The sequence below is a fragment of the Oncorhynchus keta genome, chromosome 24, assembly GCF_023373465.1.
Source record: "Oncorhynchus keta strain PuntledgeMale-10-30-2019 chromosome 24, Oket_V2, whole genome shotgun sequence".
Classification (NCBI taxonomy): domain Eukaryota; kingdom Metazoa; phylum Chordata; class Actinopteri; order Salmoniformes; family Salmonidae; genus Oncorhynchus; species Oncorhynchus keta.
The window spans coordinates 28518195-28538209 of NC_068444.1; the positions used below are offsets into that span (position 1 = coordinate 28518195).

Consider the following 20015-nt stretch of genomic DNA (forward strand, 5'->3'; position numbering starts at 1 on the left):
GGAATGTTCCTGTTTGTAGGGGGATGGGAAGTGTCCTGTCCAGCAGGTGTCCTGTCCAGCAGCCTTGCTCTACTTTAGGTCTAAGGTCATCACATTGTGAGAAGGAAGGATGTCCCCCACATTTCCCTTTCCCTCCAGCTCTGTCTCCCACTCCCTCGTCTGACCGTTTCACCCTCTCCCTCCCTCTGTGAGAAAGGAAGCTTATCACATTCACTTCACTGTGTGTGGTGTAGTGGGTCGACACACATACTCAGATGTTTTCATTTGCTTTAGAACTACAGTGGAGTACAGTAGTTCTTGGAGAGTAGATGGGCATGCTTTTTTCCATGTCCGATGAGTCTGAGCTATGAGCTACCCCCTAAACGTTGTAAGAAGAAAACACACAAAAGTTACTGTAAAAAGGCACTGATTTGATCTAATGAGTGTGGATGTGGATGGCTGATCTGTGATTTGTGACAAGACAGGTGGTTCATCCTTAAACTCAGCTGACTTAGTGACTCATCACTTTCTACATTCTTGACAAATATATCACAATATTCCCGCCCTGCCGGGAATCACTGCCATGAGATTCAATCTGATTTCTCTGTCAATGAACTGATTCTCACAACTATTCAACCATGGTTGTTGAGTCTAATGCCAGTCGTGGACATGTAGCAACATTATGTGGACACTCAGGGAGAGTCCCTAAAACTCACAGAGTGACTGGAGATACGATAGTCACAGTATTTCCTGGACAGTTGACTGAGACTCAGCCAGTTGGTTGTAGTCAAGAGGTGCCCCATTATAACCTTCTGGGTCACGTAACATGTTATCTTGCTCAAATATGTTGCCTAGACTTTACCAAGAGCAGCAATAGCGCAAGATATACTAGCTGAGGAAAACATGTCTGTGTGTCCCCTACTGTTTTACAAAGTAATGTTTCATCAATATTGGTCCATTGGAGAACAGAAATAAAACATGAGCGTTGGTCTGACTCCACAAATTCTTCAAAAGGGAGCAACATTTCATGCAGAAATTGGATATATTCTCGCTGTCTTCTTGAAAGAAGGAAGTGTACATCTCATAGACAGAACAGTGTGCAAGAGACTGAAAAGGCAGCATTCAGATAGCAGTGAGGGCTTGCTAGTGGGGTGGGGGGAGGCTGTGTAGCAGCCCTCAGTTCAGCTCCCAGGCAGGGTGGCAGATGAATATTATCATATATGACGGCTCAGCACAGCCTAAGTTAACACACACACACACACACACACACACACACACACACACACACACACACACACACCGGACCATGTTAACTCGGTCAGCTTCCCACCATTCCCCAGGACTGATGCCTTAATCTGACAGACATATGCTGCCTCAGGGAACATGACAGCCTCCAGCTAAATATGGAATGAAGAGCATCATGTGGATGTTCCTTTAGCCTCTGATTGTCAACAAAAACATAGCATTAAGTTGGACAGTTTGGTTGAGGGTGGGGAGATCAAAATGTATCATAAATCCAAGACAATAAAGTCATTTGAAAATGAAAAAAGGCGACAGAAATGTCATGGGGGGGATGGACTTCAGCTGTACCTTAGCAACGGCAATGGATTGAGAGATTTGAGACCCATTACATTAGTTTTTATTGATTTCAAGAAAGAGCAGGAATTGTGTCTGATTGAGAGTGCTTTTCATTACTCCACCCTTCCACAACTACACACAGCAACATTTTTAAAGGGAGTAAAACTGGGGGGGAAACAGAGCCTTTCCTGGACCAGGCCGGACATCTGTTCTCAACACAGGAAATCATTCTCCAAAATGGAGGCCCCACACTGTCTCCCTGTGTGTGTGTGTGTGTGTGTGTGTGTGTGTGTGTGTGTGTGTGTGTGTGTGTGTGTGTGTGTGTGTGTGTGTGTGTGTGTTGGATTGAACTCTAGATCTATTTTTTTCTCTCTGTTCTTCTCCTTTGATGAGTGGTCCTCGGTGCATCATTTAAACCAGCTAGCAGTACTCTCTGCATCACAGGCATCCTCTGTTGTAGCTGAGATAAAACAGCTGTGTCACAGTGGAAGAGAGAGTGAGGGAGAGAGAGAGATAGAAGGAGGAGGGAAAAGAGTGAGGAGAAGTGGAGAAGAAGAAGGGGGGAGAGAGAGAGAGGGGGAAAGACAGGACGAGAGAAGGAGTAGGAGAAAGAAAGGAGTGTCAAGGGGAGGTTTGATTTGGTGTGTAAAGGAGGATGGGATTGAGTCTATATTGGCCTAACCTCTGTTCACTGTCTTCTGATACAAACTTCATCATCTCCCAAATCTGACACATCATGTACAGTACTGTAGGACTTGCCCTCAGGAGATAACCCCTTAAACTCCTGGAAGATTCTCAACTGTGTCACAAAAAGGTTTTCTCCCCTTAAGTTTCTTTATAATATTGCGTGATTTGAAATCTAAACTGCTTTGTGCTTCTAGCTAAGGGAGGCCTCTGCATATCAATAGGACTGTATGGGGTCTTTCTGTGAATTAGCTGTAACCATCCACGCTCAAAAGCAGGGAGGAATCTTCATTTGTTTACCCCTGCAGCCTTTGTGAGAGGACCATTCATTTTCTGTTCCAGTAAACGCTTGTCGCATGTTCATTACAGACAGCACAGTTGCATCATTATCCTGGTCAGATAAACATCTCCTGGTTGTCTTCTGTGTCAGTGATTGCATAAATGAATGTGAGTATCATAATTTGTATGATCCTATATTATATTGTGTGGATATCATGATCCATATCATCCTATGTACTTTACACTACATAACCAAATGTATGTGGACACCTGCTCGTCAAACATCTCATTCCAAAACCATGGGCGTTAATATGGAGTTGGTCTCCCCCTTTGCTGCTATAACAGCCTCCACTCTTCTGGGAAGGCTTTCCACTAGATGTTGGAACATTGCTGCGGGGACTTGCTTCTATTCAGCTACAAGAGCATTAGTGAGCTTGGGCACTGATGTTGGGCGATTAGGCCTGGCTTGCAATCGTGGTTCCAATTCATCCCAAAAGGTGTTCAATGAGGTTGAGGTCAGGGCTCTATGCAGGCCAATCAAGCTCCTTTACACTGATCTCAACAAACCATTTCTGTATGGACATCGCTTTGTGCACAGGGGCAATGTCATGCTGAAACAGGAAAGGGCCTTCCCCAAACTGTTGCCACAAAGTTGAAGGTACAGAATCATCTAGAATGCCATTGTATGCTGTAGAGTTAAGATTTCCCTTCACGGGAACTGAGGGGACTAGCCCAAACCATGAAAAACAGTCCCAAAGAACAATTATTGTCCTGCCAGTGGCAGTTTGGAACTTGGTAGTGAGTGTTGCAACCGAGGACTGACGATTTTTACAGGCTTCAGCACTCGGTGGTCCTGTTCTATGAGCTTGTGTGACCTGCTCCTAGACATTTACACTTCACAATAACTGAGCTTACATTTGACCAGAGTAGACATTTGATGAACTGACTTGTTGGAAATAGCATCCACGTTGAAAGTCACTGAGCTCTTCAGTAAGGCCATTCTACAGCCAATGTTTGTCTATGAAGATTGCATTGCTGTGTGCTCGATTTTATACACCTGTCAGCAACGGATGTGGGTGAAATAGCTGAATCTACTAATTTGGGGATGTCCCTTTACTTTTGTATATATAGTATATGTGTATTCAATGTGTATTCGTATACTATACTATACTACTGTTTGTATACTATGTAGGACTAGCCTAGATATGATAAAGAGAACGAATGAAAAAAAGGTAAAACATTATAAGGGTATATTGCCTTTGTGTAAGAGAAGCTGTAAGAGAAAGTCATACCAAGTTAAAGGAACAATCAATGCCGACTGACTTCCTCTTGAAAAAAAACAACTGTTTTTTTATTGTCACATAAACCAGATAGGTGCAGTGAAATGTGTTGTTTAGCAGGATAAAGCTATAGAATTACGGCACCCCTGGAGCAAATTAGGGTGAAGTGTCTTACTCAAGGACACATCTACAGATTTTTTACTTTATCGGCTCAGGTATTCTAATCAGCAACCTTTCGATTACTGACCCAACACTCTAACCACTAGACTACCTGCCGCCCTTTCTAATTTCATTATGTAATAGTTATGTCATGGCTGTTCTACGGTCAACACGCGTCAGTGTGGAAATGATGTAAGGGGTGTGGTGAAGTGAGGTCAGTTTTCTATAATTGTTACACAATCCTTTGGCAATCCATGAAACGGGAGCGATCCAATGTATTCCTATCCTCACAGTATGGTTCATTGTGTATCAGTAACTAAGGAGAGATGGGAAAAGGCAAGAAGTAGTTTAAGCCAACAGTATGGGGCCAAATTAGATTTGTTTTATACTCTAAGGGATTGGATCTGTCCCAAGACTTGGTTGTTTTTCCTTGGAAACCCATTTAATTCTCACTGTATGCTGTCTTTCATCCCATCCACTCCTCCTCCAAACCCTGAAGCAGTAGGTCTAAACCAGCCGGAACAACAGAGCACCCTCCCCTCCCTTGACCCTTCCAATCTGTACAATGGCTCTTCCTCTCAACTGCCATTGTGCAATGACATGAGTCCTCTGGACGTGTAGGTGGACTTAACATGTACTCCTGTGAGTGAGTCACACGTGCCCTTGCAGGTCGGATGCACTGAAGTCATGATGTCAGTACTATGTTGAGGATTGACAGGAGGAACTGCCAGGAGTTCCTGTAACATGCTGAATATATATAATAATTTACTATGTTTAACTGTTGTTTTAATCTGTGATGTCACCAGTGGGAGGAGCCTCTAACATTCCCCAAAGAAATAGGAGAGATACAGCAGACACTTTGATTTGATCCTTCGAGCCAACACTCCGAGAGCAATTCAATAATCGTGTCATACATGATGCCATTTCATTATTCATTTGCAAATTCCAAACACATTACAAAAGATGAATATATTAATGTCATTATCACCATCAAATGACAACAGGGGCGTAGGCACTGGTGGGCCTGGGTGGGTGCAGAGCCATCCACTGGAAAGCCAAGCCCATCAAGTGTTCAGTGTTCCAAACGGGACATGAATTGTTATTTTACTTGAGTACAGCACTAGACTTGGGCAGGAGCTCACCAGGACCAGCACCGCAAATGTTATTCTGCTTGAGTTCCTGCCCCTCCTATAGAATATTAGTGCAATAGTAAATATAAACGGTACCTGCACCCAAAATGAGTACTGGAACCTATTTCAATCCAAGTCAAGCACTGGCTTAAACACACATACACCCTCAGATGGAAGGGGGTGGGCAGGTGGGGAAATGAAAGGGATATTGGCAATAATAATAATAATAATACATTTTATTTGGCAGATGACTGTCAGGACACTCAAGGACATCTTACATAAAATCTAGTGCTGCACATAAAATCAATCATTTAGGCCTATGTAATGAATTTGAATTATGCTTGATTATTTACTGGAAAAAAACAATAAAAACAAATCAGCTTAAAAATGTGCAAAATAACGGGCAGGTTATGGCACTTGTCACTTGCACTGATACCATGTGCAGTAAACAGTAGCCATCACTGTGTAGGCTTGGATACACTGTGTAGGCTACTCCCCATTATCTATCTAGCTAAGACTCACTAGCCAACTTGGCTAGCAAAAACAAGTACAATGGCTAAAGAAAGCTCACAGGTACATTTTTTTGTTGGAGAAAATGTCAATTTATTTGATATCAGTGATTTTGTCATAAAGGGCCTCCAGTCCCTCTCTATATCAATCACTGATCGCATTGATCTAGTCAAGCGCATTAAATACAGTTTCAGTACATTCAGAGACAATTATCAGCACTACAACGCTGTTTTCTCTGCTAACGCAAGCAAAGCAAGCGGTACCAGAGCGCCAAGTCTAGGTCCAAAAGGCTCCTTAACAGCTTCTACCCCAAGCCCCCCTTTGTTTTTACGGTGTTACTCGCTGTTTTATTAAAACGGCATGGTTGATTACGGGCTTGTACGTAAACAAGGTATGGTCTACACCTGTTGAATTCGGCGCATGTGACAAATACAATTTGATTTATTAAAGACTTTCAGAAATCATGAAATACGCTTCACTTCGACTCGAATTTAATTGGAAATATAACTTTGCCCTATGCTTCTCCACCCATGCGCTATAGTTGGGCCCTATTGGCATTTAATTTATATCACACAATACATTGTAGGCGCACTTGGTCTCCCGCGCCCAGCAGAGAATTGCACTCGGATTTTGACTTATAAAGTGATCTCGACTAAGAAAAGGTTGGTGACCACTGTTCTAGTCTATATAGGCTATGGCTGCCTATTGTGATTATTACTGTTATATCAGGGCATTATGTTCTAATCTCAAAATCTATTAATTATAGGCCTATGGTTTATTATGTTTCGGGTCTATGTGAGTCCTATGTTAAATGCAATAATCTTGGATTTCAAGACTATCTGGTCTGTAATGCGAAATTACATGTCAGATGGTTTGTTGTGTTAGATCGATTACAGTAGGGTATAGGGTAGGCTATGTTTGTATGAGAATTGAATGATGATTTGAGTGCCCAAATTGTGGTCCACCTACATTTTTGCTGGCCCCGCCATCGACGGATTTCTGCCTACACCGCCGAATGACAGATTAAGCTTGTTGCACCAAATAAGACTTTATCTTCTATCAGTGCAATTTTTCTTAAGTTTTTCATATGTTTTTAATATTTATATATATATATATAAATATACATGGAACTAATGAAACATTTTTTGAGGGTGAGGGGTTGTCTGTCACCACCCGGGCGGAGCGGAGTGATGACGTATGGTAAACGTTTAGCCATGTAGAGAATCCGCTATCCTTTGCATTGCATTGGACTGCATTGGAGTAGGTTGGCTAACCTGGATAGAGAGGGATGGTAGTGGCAGGATAACTATTATCATCGGATTTAATACATACAATTCTTGTAAACGTTTCTTATACATTTACATCTTTAATCGTAATACATGGATGTTTATTTGGTGGTACCCTAGATTTCTCATGAAGGTAGGCTTGTTTGTTATTAATATATTTTCGCTGTTGCATTTCGACTGTGCACAGCTCAGCTCCCTGTGAGTCGTCGGTCTGTCATTACAGGATATAGATCGTAGCCTATATACCGTTTATAGACAGTAATAAAAACACGTCTACCTTGACATCTAAATTTGACCCACCGATCTGATATCTGGACTGTCTCATCACGGCATTCGCGAGATGGACGAAGACAATCAAGGTAAGACCCACGATGATTCAATCACCGTCTCTCTTTCCCCCTCTCTCTTCCACCATCTGCTGTGATGTGTGCATGTACTGATAGGGACTATATGATATGCGCCGTAAAGCATGAGTCGAGGCATACAACTGTAACCACCAATGCATGCATTTAATCATCAGCAATTGATCTTGATTTTCCTTCAACACGAAGGTGTTAAGAACTACAATGGCATTTTATCAACTGTTGTCAGACATGGGGCTACATCTGGGGTAGGGTATAAAGATACCTAGTGGAGGATGGTTACTGTTCATATTTCTTAATCATCAGGTGGGACAATAAATTATGATTATCCATCAAATAAGAGGGTATATAGTAAATTACCTCAGTGTGAGGAATGCATAAAAACGCATGCAATGTTTAGTGCTTCTTCGACAAAATTCGTCTGTGTTTAATGTCGCTTTGAAGTTTGTGCTGGAGCTCTAGCTACGCTTCGCTTCTTTCCATTATAAAGCAGTTATATTGAAACAGCCGCTCAAGGCCCTGGACGTGTGAAAAAGATAAGATAAAGGTATCATTTTTAAACCAGGAAAGCGAACTTTTGCAACATTCATCAGATCCTTCAGAGTGGTATCCGTTCCAAATGGTTTTCCAGTTGAAATCGGAAGTTTACATATACTTAGGTTGGAGTCATTAAAACACGTTTTTCAACCACTCCACAAATTTCTTGTTAAAAACTATAGTTTTGGCAAGTTGGTTAAGACATCTACTTTGTGCAGGACACAAGTAATTTTTCCAACAATTGTTTACGGACATATTATTTCACTTATAATTCACTGTATCAGAATTCTAGTGGGTCAGAAGTTTACATACACTAAGTTGACTGTGCCTTCAAACTGCTTGGAAAATTCCAGAAAATGATGTCATGGCTTTAGAAGCTTCTGATAGGCTAATTTCCATAATTTGAGTCAATTGAAGGTGTACCTGTGGATGTATTTCAAGGCCTATCTTCAAACTCAGTGCCTCTTTTCTTGACATGGGAAAATCAAAAGAAATCAGCCAAGACCTCAGAAAAATAATTGTAGACCTCCACAAGTCTGGTTCATCCTTGGGAGCAATTTCCAAATGCCTGAAGGTACCATGTTCATTTGTACAAACAATAGAATGCAAGTATAAACACCATGGGACCACGCAGCCATCATACCTCTCAGGAAGTAGACGCATTCTGTCACCTAGAGATGAATGTACTTTGGTGTGAAAAGTGCAAATCAATCCCAGAACAACAGCAAAGGACCTTGTAAAGATGCTGGAGGAAACAGGTACCAAAGTATCTATATCCACAGTAAAACGAGTCTTATATCGACGTAACCTGAAAGGCCGCTCAGCAAGGAAGAAGCCACTGCTCAAAAACCGCCATAAAAAAGCCAGACTACGGTTTGCAACTGCACATGGGGACAAAGATCGTACTTTTTGGAGAAATGTCCTCTGGTCTGATGAAACAAAAATAGAACTGTTTGGCCGTTATGACAATCGTTATGTTTGGAGAAAAATGGGGGCGGCTTGCAGCCGAAGAACACCATCCCTACCGTGAAACACGGGGGTGGCAGCATCATGTTGTGGGGGTGCTTTGCTGCAGGAGGGACTGGTACACTTCACAAAATAGATGGCGTCATGGGGAAGGAAAATTATGTGGATATAATGAGGCAACATCTCAAGACATCAGTCAGGAAGTTATAGCTTGGTCGCAAATGGGTCTTCCAAATGGACAATGACCCCAAGCATACTTCCAAAGTTGTGGCAAAATGGCTTAAGGACAACAAAGTCAAGGTATTGGAGTGGCCATCACAAAGCCCTGACCTCAATCCTATAGAAAATTTGTGGGCAGAGCTTAAAAAGTGTGTGCGAGCAAGGAGGCCAACAAACCTGACTCAGTTACACCAGCTCTGTCAGGAGGAATGGGCCAAAATTCACCCAACTTATTGTGGAAATCTTGTGGAAGGATACACAAAACATTTGACCCAAGTTAAACAATTTAAACGCAATGCTACCGAATACTAATTGAGTGTATGTAAACTTCTGACCCACTGGGAATGTGATGAAAGAAATTAAAGCTGAAAGAAATCATTCTCTCTACTATTATTCTGACATTTCACATTCTTAAAATAAAGTGGTGATCCTAACTGACCTAAGACAGGGAATGTTTACTAGGATTAAATGTCAGGAATTGTGAAAATCTGAGTTTAAATGTATTTGGAAAAATGATATGTAAACTACCGACTTCAACTGTATTTAAGTGACAGTGCTAAACTACACCCTATGGCATCCCATAGGTCTACTGCTTCCATGATACAAGAGAACCTCCCCCCCCCCCACACACACACACACACACAGGAGGGGTGAGATACACACGCTTACACAATCTCACACACAAACACCAAATCCAAACAGGATAATCTTCCAGCCCCATCCCAAGGCAGGGGGCGAAGGCCATGTAAATGTGTTGTAAACATTTGCCTTGAGAAGAGAAGCAGAATAACTGTTTGGCAGTTAAACTGTGAGAGATTAGCAGATGCTGAAGAGGGGACCCTCTACATATCTCACCCCTCTTCAGCCCACACGGGTCCATCCTGTTTCTGTAGTGTTAACCCTTTTCATGCTCTACATAACCCCTGCCTGGTTAAATTAAGGTTTAAGGGCAGAAGGTAGCCTAGAGGTTAAGAGCGATGGTTTGAATCCCATGCCTACTTGATGAAACATCTGCCAATGTGCCCTTGAGCTAGGCACTTAACCCTAGTTGCTCTGGATAAGAGTGTCTAGTAAAATGTGTGTGTGTGTGTGTCTGCTCAAATCATACTGTACACTATGCTGGCATGCAACATTTCCCCCTGGTAGTCAGAGTAGTGCTGGTTAAAATGCCTTTTTAATTCAAGCCAAAACCCTTAAACTCAAATCAGTGCTGTGCAGAGTGTAACGCTTCATGATGTCATGGAGCTGTACTGTGCTGTGCAGCATATGGTCAAAGTTGGGGCATAATTTGTTCTGCCTCCGTTTACTGCCTGCTAACAAGGAGAGGGAAAAAGGGACATGATATAGGATTAGTTCATGTTCTTATATGTGCTGATAGTGAGCATGCATACTGCCTCTCATAGGAGAACAAACAGAGATAATTACACAGAAGAACATAACGCACACACACTCCGGCACACTCTGAGAAACTAGGGCAGTGAGTAGAGTAGAATATGGAATTCATTAATGCGTGTTTACTCCTACTTCTACACACTTGGCACACTCCTCTGTGCTGTTTACATGCCACAAGACAGACGTCTGCGCTCACATTGTGTAAAACAGACCCTAAATCACAAGTGTTGTATGGCACAAAGTCTATTTTATAGACTCATTGTGTAGTTAGGCTGGTAGAGTGAAAGCAGAAATGAATACATTGTAGGCCTACAAATTGTCCAGCACTCACTTGATGCTGGTTGTGGGTTTTTAGAGCCTCTATTTCCTCTAGTTTCTCTAGGGACATTTTCAGCTTTGCCTTTGTCAGGGGGATAAAGGAAAGTGTTCTGTTTGAATGGTGTTTTTACTAAGTGTTCGGTTTGAATGGTGTTTTTACTAAGTGTTCGGTTTGAATGGTGTTTTTACTAAGTGTTCGGTTTGAATGGTGTTTTTACTAAGTGTTCGGTTTGAATGGTGTTTTTACTAAGTGTTCTGTTTGAATGGTGTTTTTACTAAGTGTTCGGTTTGAATGGTGTTTTTACTAAGTGTTCGGGTTGAATGGTGTTTTTACTAAGTGCTCTGTTGGAATGCTTTTTTTACTATGTGTCCTGTTGGAATGTTATTTTTATTAAGTGCTCTGTTGGAATGGGGTTATTACTAAGTGCTCTGTTGGAATGGGGTTATTACTAAGTGCTCTGTTGGAATGGGGTTATTACTAAGTGCTCTGTTGGAATGTTTCTTTTACTAAGTGCTCTGTTGGAATGGGGTTATTACAGTGCCCTGCGAAAGTATTCGGCCCCTTTGAACTTTGCGACCTTTTGCCACATTTCAGGCTTCAAACATAAAGATAAAAAACTGTATTTTTTTGTGAAGAATCAACAACAAGTGGGACACAATCATGAAGTGGAACGACATTTATTGGATATTTCAAACTTTTTTAACAAATCAAAAACTGAAAAATTGGGCGTGCAAAATGATTCAGCCCCCTTAAGTTAATACTTTGTAGCGCCACCTTTTGCTGCGATTACAGCTGTAAGTCGCTTGGGGTATGTCTCTATCAGTTTTGCACATCGAGAGACTGACATTTTTTTCCATTCCTCCTTGCAAAACAGCTCGAGCTCAGTGAGGTTGGATGGAGAGCATTTGTGAACAGCAGTTTTCAGTTCTTTCCACAGATTCTCGATTGGATTCAGCTCTGGACTTTGACTTGGCCATTCTAACACCTGGATATGTTTATTTTTTAACCATTCCATTGTAGATTTTGCTTTATGTTTTGGATCATTGTCTTGTTGGAAGACAAATCTCCGTCCCAGTCTCAGGTCTTTTGCAGACTCCATCAGGTTTTCTTTCAGAATGGTCCTGTATTTGGCTCCATTCATCTTCCCATCAATTTTAACCATCTTCCCTGTCCCTGCTGAAGAAAAGCAGGCCCAAACCATGATGTTGCCACCACCATGTTTGACAGTGAGGATGGTGTGTTCAGGGTGATGAGCTGTGTTGCTTTTACGCCAAACATAACGTTTTGCATTGTTGCCAAAAAGTTACATTTTGGTTTCATCTGACCAGAGCACCTTCTTCCACATGTTTGGTGTGTCTCCCAGGTGGCTTGTGGCAAACTTTAAACAACACTTTTTACGGATATCTTTAAGAAATGGCTTTCTTCTTGCCATTCTTCCATAAAGGCCAGATTTGTGCAATATACGACTGATTGTTATCCTTGGTAGATTTGCAGTGGTCTGATACTCCTTCCATTTCAATATTATCGCGTGCACAGTGCTCCTTGGGATGTTTAAAGCTTGGGAAATCTTTTTGTATCCAAATCCGGCTTTAAACTTCTTCACAACAGTATCTCGGACCTGCCTGGTGTGTTCCTTGTTCTTCATGATGCTCTCTGCGCTTTTAACGGACCTCTGAGACTATCACAGTGCAGGTGCATTTATACGGAGACTTGATTACACACAGGTGGATTGTATTTATCATCATTAGTCATTTAGGTCAACATTGGATCATTCAGAGATCCTCACTGAACTTCTGGAGAGAGTTTGCTGCACTGAAAGTAAAGGGGCTGAATAATTTTGCACGCCCAATTTTTCAGTTTTTCATTTGTTAAAAAAGTTTGAAATATCCAATAAATGTCTTTCCACTTCATGATTGTGTCCCACTTGTTGTTGATTCTTCACAAAAAAATACAGTTTTATATCTTTATGTTTGAAACCTGAAATGTGGCAAAAGGTCGCAAAGTTCAAGGGGGCCGAATACTTTCGCATGGCACTGTACTAAGTGCTCTGTTGGAATGGGGTTATTACTAAGTGCTCTGTTGGAATGTTGTTTTTACTAAGTGCTCTGTTGGAATGGGGTTATTACTAAGTGCTCTGTTGGAATGTTTTTTTTTACTAAGTGTTCTGTTGGAATGGGGTTATTACTAAGTGCTCTGTTGGAATGGGGTTATTACTAAGTGCTCTGTTGGAATGGGGTTATTACGAAGTGCTCTGTTGGAATGGGGTTATTACTAAGTGCTCTGTTGGAATGTTTTTTTACTAAGTGCTCTGTTGCAATGGGGTTTTTACTAAGTGCTGTGTGTCTTGTCAGTATTTCTTGTGTCCGGATCCTGATAACCTTAGTGACACCCTCTCTCTTTCAACATGCTTTCTTCAATCTGACCGTGGGAAACACCAAGGAAACCCCTTTCCTTCCATTCTCTCTGGGAAGAAAGTGTCTGTGTTTGTGCATGATTTGTGTGTATGATTTGTGTGTGTGTGCATGATTGTGTGTGTGTGTATTTGTTCTTTGGGACTGTAGGTTACGGTGTTGAGTGGCAGTTAATTCTGTCAATAGGCTTTTCTTATCAGAAATGGGCACCTTGACAACAATTATTCTTTCAAATTAATACTTTATTATTTTATGTTGAATTCATCTCCATTTTCCTGTCAAGTCCTTTGGCTTTCATTTTGTATCTTGGAGACTGTAATTATGCCATTTATCAATCTTACTGGGCATGGAAACATACATGTTCTTTGAGAAGAACATCAATACAAACTGCTTGAGTCTTTGGGGTGTTGAAGTTTTATATGAGTTTAAGTTTTACATTAGTGGTTTCCTGCCCCGAATCTACACTATAGGTCTATTTCGTTGGCCAGCAGTCTTTGTTGTGGCGGTAGGGTGAGGGGTGTGAGGGGACATTAGGAAGTCATTATTGCCATGCTGTGGGTGCCTTTTGGCTGGTCTGTAGCTCGAACACTGCCTGGAGGGCCTTCTGGCTTGCACAAGGCATCTGCTAGCTACAGCCATAGGCTATATGGCTACATCAGATACAGCCAGTCAACTAACTAGCCCCCCTACACAGCTGTTTCTCTCTGCCCTTCTGGTTTGTCAGAGTAAGTCCTGTTTTCTTTCTTATGTTTTCTTTTACCATCCGGTGTCTTACTGTCTTCCTTCCCAACTGTATCTTCATGACATATTTCTACTCTATGTGCTATATGATACATGTTATATTTAAAGGCCAAAATAGGCTTTAACTTGATTATTTTGAGATGACCAGAATGAGAATATAATCTGTTTGTCCATCCTTAAGGTAGCTACCATGTTGCCTTATTGAAACAGCTTAAAAGGAGATTTAGAAATAAAATACTTCTGTTCATTTTGACTGTCACACACACACACACACACACACACACACACACACACACACACACACACACACACACACACACACACACACACACACACACACACACACACACACACACACACACACACACACACACACACACACACACACACACACACACACACACACACAGTTTAAGGGGTGAGGCATCATTGGCACTGCACAGACTAGTTTAAGGAGGGACTCTTAAAGGATTCCAGTACTGCTGCCTCATCTGTAGAGAAACACCACATATGGAATTGATTATGGGGAATACTGAGGAGGCTTCCCAATGTGTTTTCAGTGCCACGGAAGAGAGGGTAGTGGACTAGCACGTACGACAGTCTGGAAGAGTTGGCATGTCCCACAGATCATTTTGTTTGGATGCAATCTATTGCCTCGATTGTTAATGAGTTATCAAATTAGGAAGAATGAGAAGAGAGGCAGACAGTGGTGGAGTTCAGATGGAGGGGGAGAGAGGAGAAGAGATGGAGAAGGAAAGCGAGAGACTGAGAAATAGCGAGAGAGAGAGAGAGAGAGAGAGAGAGAGAGAGAGAGAGAGAGAGAGAGAGAGAGAGAGAGAGAGAGAGAGAGAGAGAGAGAGAGAGAGAGAGAGAGAGAGAGAGAGAGAGAGAGAGAGAGAGAGAGAGAGAGAGAGAGAGAGAGAGAGAGAGAGAGAGAGAGAGAGAGAGACGGTACTTTCCTTGAGTAATAATGATCTTATTTCACTAGTAGGGGAACTAAATGGAAGTAGATCCCATTTTAAGGGGGTAGTTAGAGGCTGGATAGAGGCTGGAGGCTACGTGGGTTGTGTGTGTTTCTTGGCCAGGCTAGGTAACTGCTGCTCTCTGGTAGAGCTGGGCAATATGGACAAAAATCCATATCATGATAAATTGACTGAATTATCATGATAACGATCAATTGAACGCTAAGTTTACAACATTAGTGTGCACCAGTTACTTTTTTACATTACCCTTTAAACTACTACTACTACATTGAATGTTGTGGCTATCAATTATCCCATTAGCAATAGCCTATATTAAGACTTATTTCATTTCAAATGTCACATTCCTCTAGTAAAGGCTACTTATCGATATCAGTAAAATGGCCTCAATAAATGGTTAGTTCGGTCGGTATCGATAATTTTTGGTTTACCATCCCAACTCTACTCTCTGGAGCACTCAGCCCTGTGGCCCTGAGAACACAAGTATGTAGAACCAGAACACCTATTTAGAGTTCACAGGCATTCTAAAAGGAAAATGTGTGCTGTGCTTGTGTTTTCAGGGATTCTAAAAGGAAGAAGTGTGCTGTGCTTGCGTTTTCAGGGATTCTATAAGGAAGAAGTGTTTTGTGCTTGTGTTTTCAGGGATTCTAAAAGGAAGAAGTGTGTTGTGCTCTTTTTTTCAGGGATTCTAAAAGGAAGAAGTGTGCTGTGCTTGTGTTTTCAGGGATTCTGAAAGGAAGAAGTGTGCTGTGCTTGTGTTTTCAGGGATTCTATAAGGAAGAAGTGTGCTGTGCTTGTGTTTTCAGGGATTCTAAAAGGAAGAAGTGTGTTGTGCTCTTTTTTTCAGGGATTCTAAAAGGAAGAAGTGTGCTGTGCTTGTGTTTTCAGGGATTCTAAAAGGAAGAAGTGTGTTGTGCTCTTTTTTTCAGGGATTCTAAAAGGAAGAAGTGTTTTGTGCTTGTGTTTTCAGGGATTCTAAAAGGAAGAAGTGTTTTGTGCTTGTGTTTTCAGGGATTCTAAAAGGAAGAAGTGTGTTGTGCTCTTTTTTTCAGGGATTCTAAAAGGAAGAAGTGTGCTGTGCTTGTGTTTTCAGTGTTATGCAGGTGAATCTAAAAGGAAGAAGTCTTTATTCCAGTATATGACTTGTGTTTTCAGGGATTCTAAAAGGAAGAAGTGTGTTGTGCTCTTTTTTCAGGGATTCGAAAAGGAAGAAGTGTTTTGTGCTTGTGTTTTCAGGGATTCTAAAAGGGCAAAGAAGTGTGTTGTGCTAAATTTTTTTCAGGGATTCTAAAAAGGAAGAAGTGTGCTGACAAGACTTGTGTTTTCAGGGATTCTAAAAGGTGTGCTTATAGATTGTATAAAAGTCCACCCTAACACAATATATAACACAGAAGTCAGTAAATGTCTTAGGTGTTTCATGACTGTTATTTTGAAGTGGCCTGTGTATCTAGTCTTTCAAGCCTCCAGCAGGTCAGCCAAACACAGCTTTGCTCTACCCGGTCAGAGTAGACAAGCATCAACATCCTGGACTTCCAGGAAACAATCTCCAGGAAAGTGGTTTGTCTTCAGTCTTCACAGTCATTCGACCCCCATCCAGCTCTCTGATTAGAAGTGGGTGCCAGAAACAGCATCAATCTCATTCCAAGGTGTATCAAATCTACAGAAATTAGAATGTACTGGCAGCAGGCATATGGGCGTGAAGTATCAGGCCCTAGCTGATATAAGGCCCCAGCACATCAAATAAAATATTTACATTCTAGTGGTGATCCTGAGCAGATGTTGGGCATGAGGGGACATGATGTCTGGACAGACCAGGGTGGAGGGAGGGACCACCCGGATGGATGGATCACCCCCTAGCAGGGGTCCGCTCCCTCTCCCTAAAACAGCAGATTAAACAATGCAATCATTGGATGGCAGTTTAGTTTAGCCCCCCCAGTACTAGATCTTAGCTCTCTCTACACCCGGGTACTAGATCCTGCTCTAGTAGCTAAACCCCAAGATATTACCCCCCCACAATCTTTGCTCTCCTCCTGCTCAAAGATGTGAGCTATTACTGCAAAATAATGGTATAGGGATCGCTCCTGCATTGTCGTATACACACATCCATAGATGCACATTTATAGTACTTTTTCTGGATCCACAAAGCAGTGAGGTGCAATATACTCAACTATTGAAAAGGCCAAACAGCAGCCAGATCATACGTTCATGAAAATAATACACTTCCATTAGCTACACTGACTAACATACAGAATACAGTACACACACTCATCATAACCCACTGCCCTTTGACTTGCCCTGTACTAATCATTCCCCACATTCTTGCGTCTTGACAAACTGCCAGGTCGCGTCTCCGTATAGCTAAACAAGACTACAAATGTTTGTTACTGTGTCTGTCCGTGTTGTCACTGCCAAAGTAGGTTACAGAAGAGAGAGAAAGAGTGGCTGGCTGGCTGGCTGGCTGGCTGGCCATTGGAAACAACATCTGTGGGTTTGCACTGTATACATCCCACTTCCACTGTGGCCGTCAGCCCCATGGTCCGATTGGGATTAAGAGCTGTGGGGGTGGGTGTTAGTGGGTTTAAAGCCAGCTGGCAGCACAAGCGTGTGCCTGTGTGTGTGCTACAGTTTGTATGTATGCATGTACAGAGCTGTGAAAAAGTATTTGCTCGCTTTCAAATGTTCTCTTTTTGCACATGTTTGATACTGAATATTATCAGATCTTCATCCAAAACCTAATATTAGAAACTGAGTTTAAAAAGAAAATAATACTTATTATTTTTTATTTAATTAACACATTTATGCAACACGCAATTCCCCTGTGTGAAAAAGTAATTCCCTCTTATACTAAATAACTGGTCGTGCCACCTTTAGCTGCAATGACTGAAACCAAATGCTTACTGTAGTTGATGATCAGTCTCTCGCATCGCTGTGGAGGAATTTTGGCGAAGCATTCCCAAACCATCCCAATACCACCACTATGCTTGACCGTTGGTATGAGGTTTTTACTGTGGAATCCAGTGTTTGGTTTTCGCCAGACATCATGGGACCAATGTCATCCAAAAAGTTATACTTTTGACGCATCTGTCTGTGGAACATTCTCCCAAGAGTCTTGGTGATCATCTAGGTGCTTCCAGGTGCTTTTTGGAAAACTTGAGTCAGCTTTCTATTTTCCATTTATCATCCATGAAATGTTCATACAACTTGATTGGAGTCCACCTGTGGTAATTTTAATTGATTGGACATGATTTGGAAAGGCACACACCTGTCTATATAAGGTCCCACAGTTGACAGTGCATGTCAGAGAGCAAAAACCAAACCATGAGGTCGAAGGAATAGTCCGTAGAGCTCTGAGACAGGATTGTGTCGAGGCACAGATCTGGGCAAGGGTAACATTTTTTATGCAGCATTCAAGGTCCCCAAGAACACAGTGGCCTCCATGATTCTTAAATGCAAGAAGTTTGGAACCACCAAGACTCTTTCTAGAACTGGCCGCTCGGCCAAACTGAGCAATCTGGGGAGAAGGGCCTTGGTCAGGGAGGTGACCAAGAACCCGATGGTCACTCTGACAGAGCTCTAGAGTCTCTCTGTGGATATGGGGGAACCTTCCAGAAGGACAACCATCTCTGCAGCACTTCACCAATCAGGCCTTTATGGTAGAGTGGCCAGATGGAAGACACTCCTCGGTAAAAGGCGCATGACAACCCGCTTGGAGTTTGCTAAAAGGCACCTAAAGACTCTCAGACCATGAGTAACAAGATTGTCTGGTCTGATGAAACCAAGATTGAACTCTTTGGCCTGAATGCCAAGCGTCACGTCTGGAGGAAACCTGGCACCATTCCTCAGGTGAAGCATGGTGGTGGTGGCAGCATCATGCTGTGGGCATGTTTTTCAGCGGCAGGGACTGGGAGACTAGTCAGGTTCGAGGGAAAGATAAATGGCGCAAATTACAGAGAGATCCTTGACGAAAACCTGCTCCAGTGCGCTCAGGACCTCAGACTGGGACGGAGGTTCAAAAGGACAACGACCCTAAGCACACAGTCAAGGCAACGCAGGAGTGGCTTTGGGGCAAGTCTCTGAAAGTCCTTGAGTGGCCCAGCCAGAGGCCGGAGTTGAACCAAATCGAACATCTATGGAGAGACTTGAAAATACCTGTGCAGCAACGCTCCCCATACAACCTGACAGAGCTTGAGAGGGTCTGCAGAGAAGAATGCGAGAAACTCCCCAAATACAGGTGTGCCAAGCTTGTAGTGTCATACCCAAGAAGACTCAAGGCTGTAATCGCTGCCAAAGGTGCTTCAACAAAGTACTGAGAAAAAGGTCTGAATACTTATGTACATGTGTTATTGCAGTTTATACATTTTTATACATTTGTTATCGTTTCTAAAGAACAGTTTTTGCTTTGTCATTATCGGGTATTGTGTTTTTATTGATGAGGGTAAAAAAAACTATTGAATCAATTTTAAAATAAGGCTGTGACCTAACAAAATGTGGAAAAAGTCGAGGGGTCTGAATACTTTCCGAATGCACTGTATTTATGTATGTATCAGAGGAGGCTGGATTGGAGGAGCCATAGGAGGACTGCTCATTGTTATTGATGTAATAAATGGAACGGAGTCCTAAGGTACCTCCTAAGGTATGAGGTTGGTGGCACCTTAATTGGGGAGGACAGGCACGTAATAATGGCTGGAGCTGAATAAGTGGAAAGGTATCAACAACATCAAACCGATGGTTTCCATATGTTTGATACCATTCCATTCATTCTGTTCCAGCCATTATTATGAGCCTTCCTCCCCTCAGCATTCTCCACTGATGTGCATGCATCTGTATATGTGTGTTTGTATCTATGTGCGTGTCTGTCTATGTGCTCCTGCATCTGCGTGTGTGCATGACGTGTGTCCCTGTAAATGTGTGTTTGTGCGTGCATGTGAGGCCAGTGAGGGGAGTCCAAGTGGTATAAAGTTAAAGGGATTGGTGACAACAGGCTTTAGATTACAGGTTATATAGCCAGAGGAGGCTCTCAGAGACAGCCTGCCTGGCCTGTCTATCTCATCCCATCTCCCTGCTGGGGCCAGTGGGGTGACAGGGTTCTCCCATGCTCCAACACACAGACCAGGCTAGCTAGGGGACAGTAAAGACAACCCGCCAGGCTGTGCCCATTACCCAGTTTAGCTTTTAAAATGGTAAGTTGGCCCATGTACAGTAA

At 42.3% G+C, this 20015-nt stretch overlaps 1 protein-coding gene across 1 annotated transcript in view; it reads left to right on the plus strand.

Annotated features, from left to right (window-relative positions):
• Nucleotides 1–6814: 6814 nt before the first annotated feature.
• Nucleotides 6815–20015, plus strand: part of LOC118402929 (cytohesin-3-like) — a 39638-nt gene continuing 26437 nt past the window's right edge. Inside the window, exon 1 of the mRNA XM_035801300.2 lies at nucleotides 6815–7244. Within this exon, the coding sequence (XP_035657193.1) occupies nucleotides 7226–7244 (19 nt within the window). The 5' untranslated portion in view covers nucleotides 6815–7225. The remainder of the gene's footprint in view (nucleotides 7245–20015) is intronic.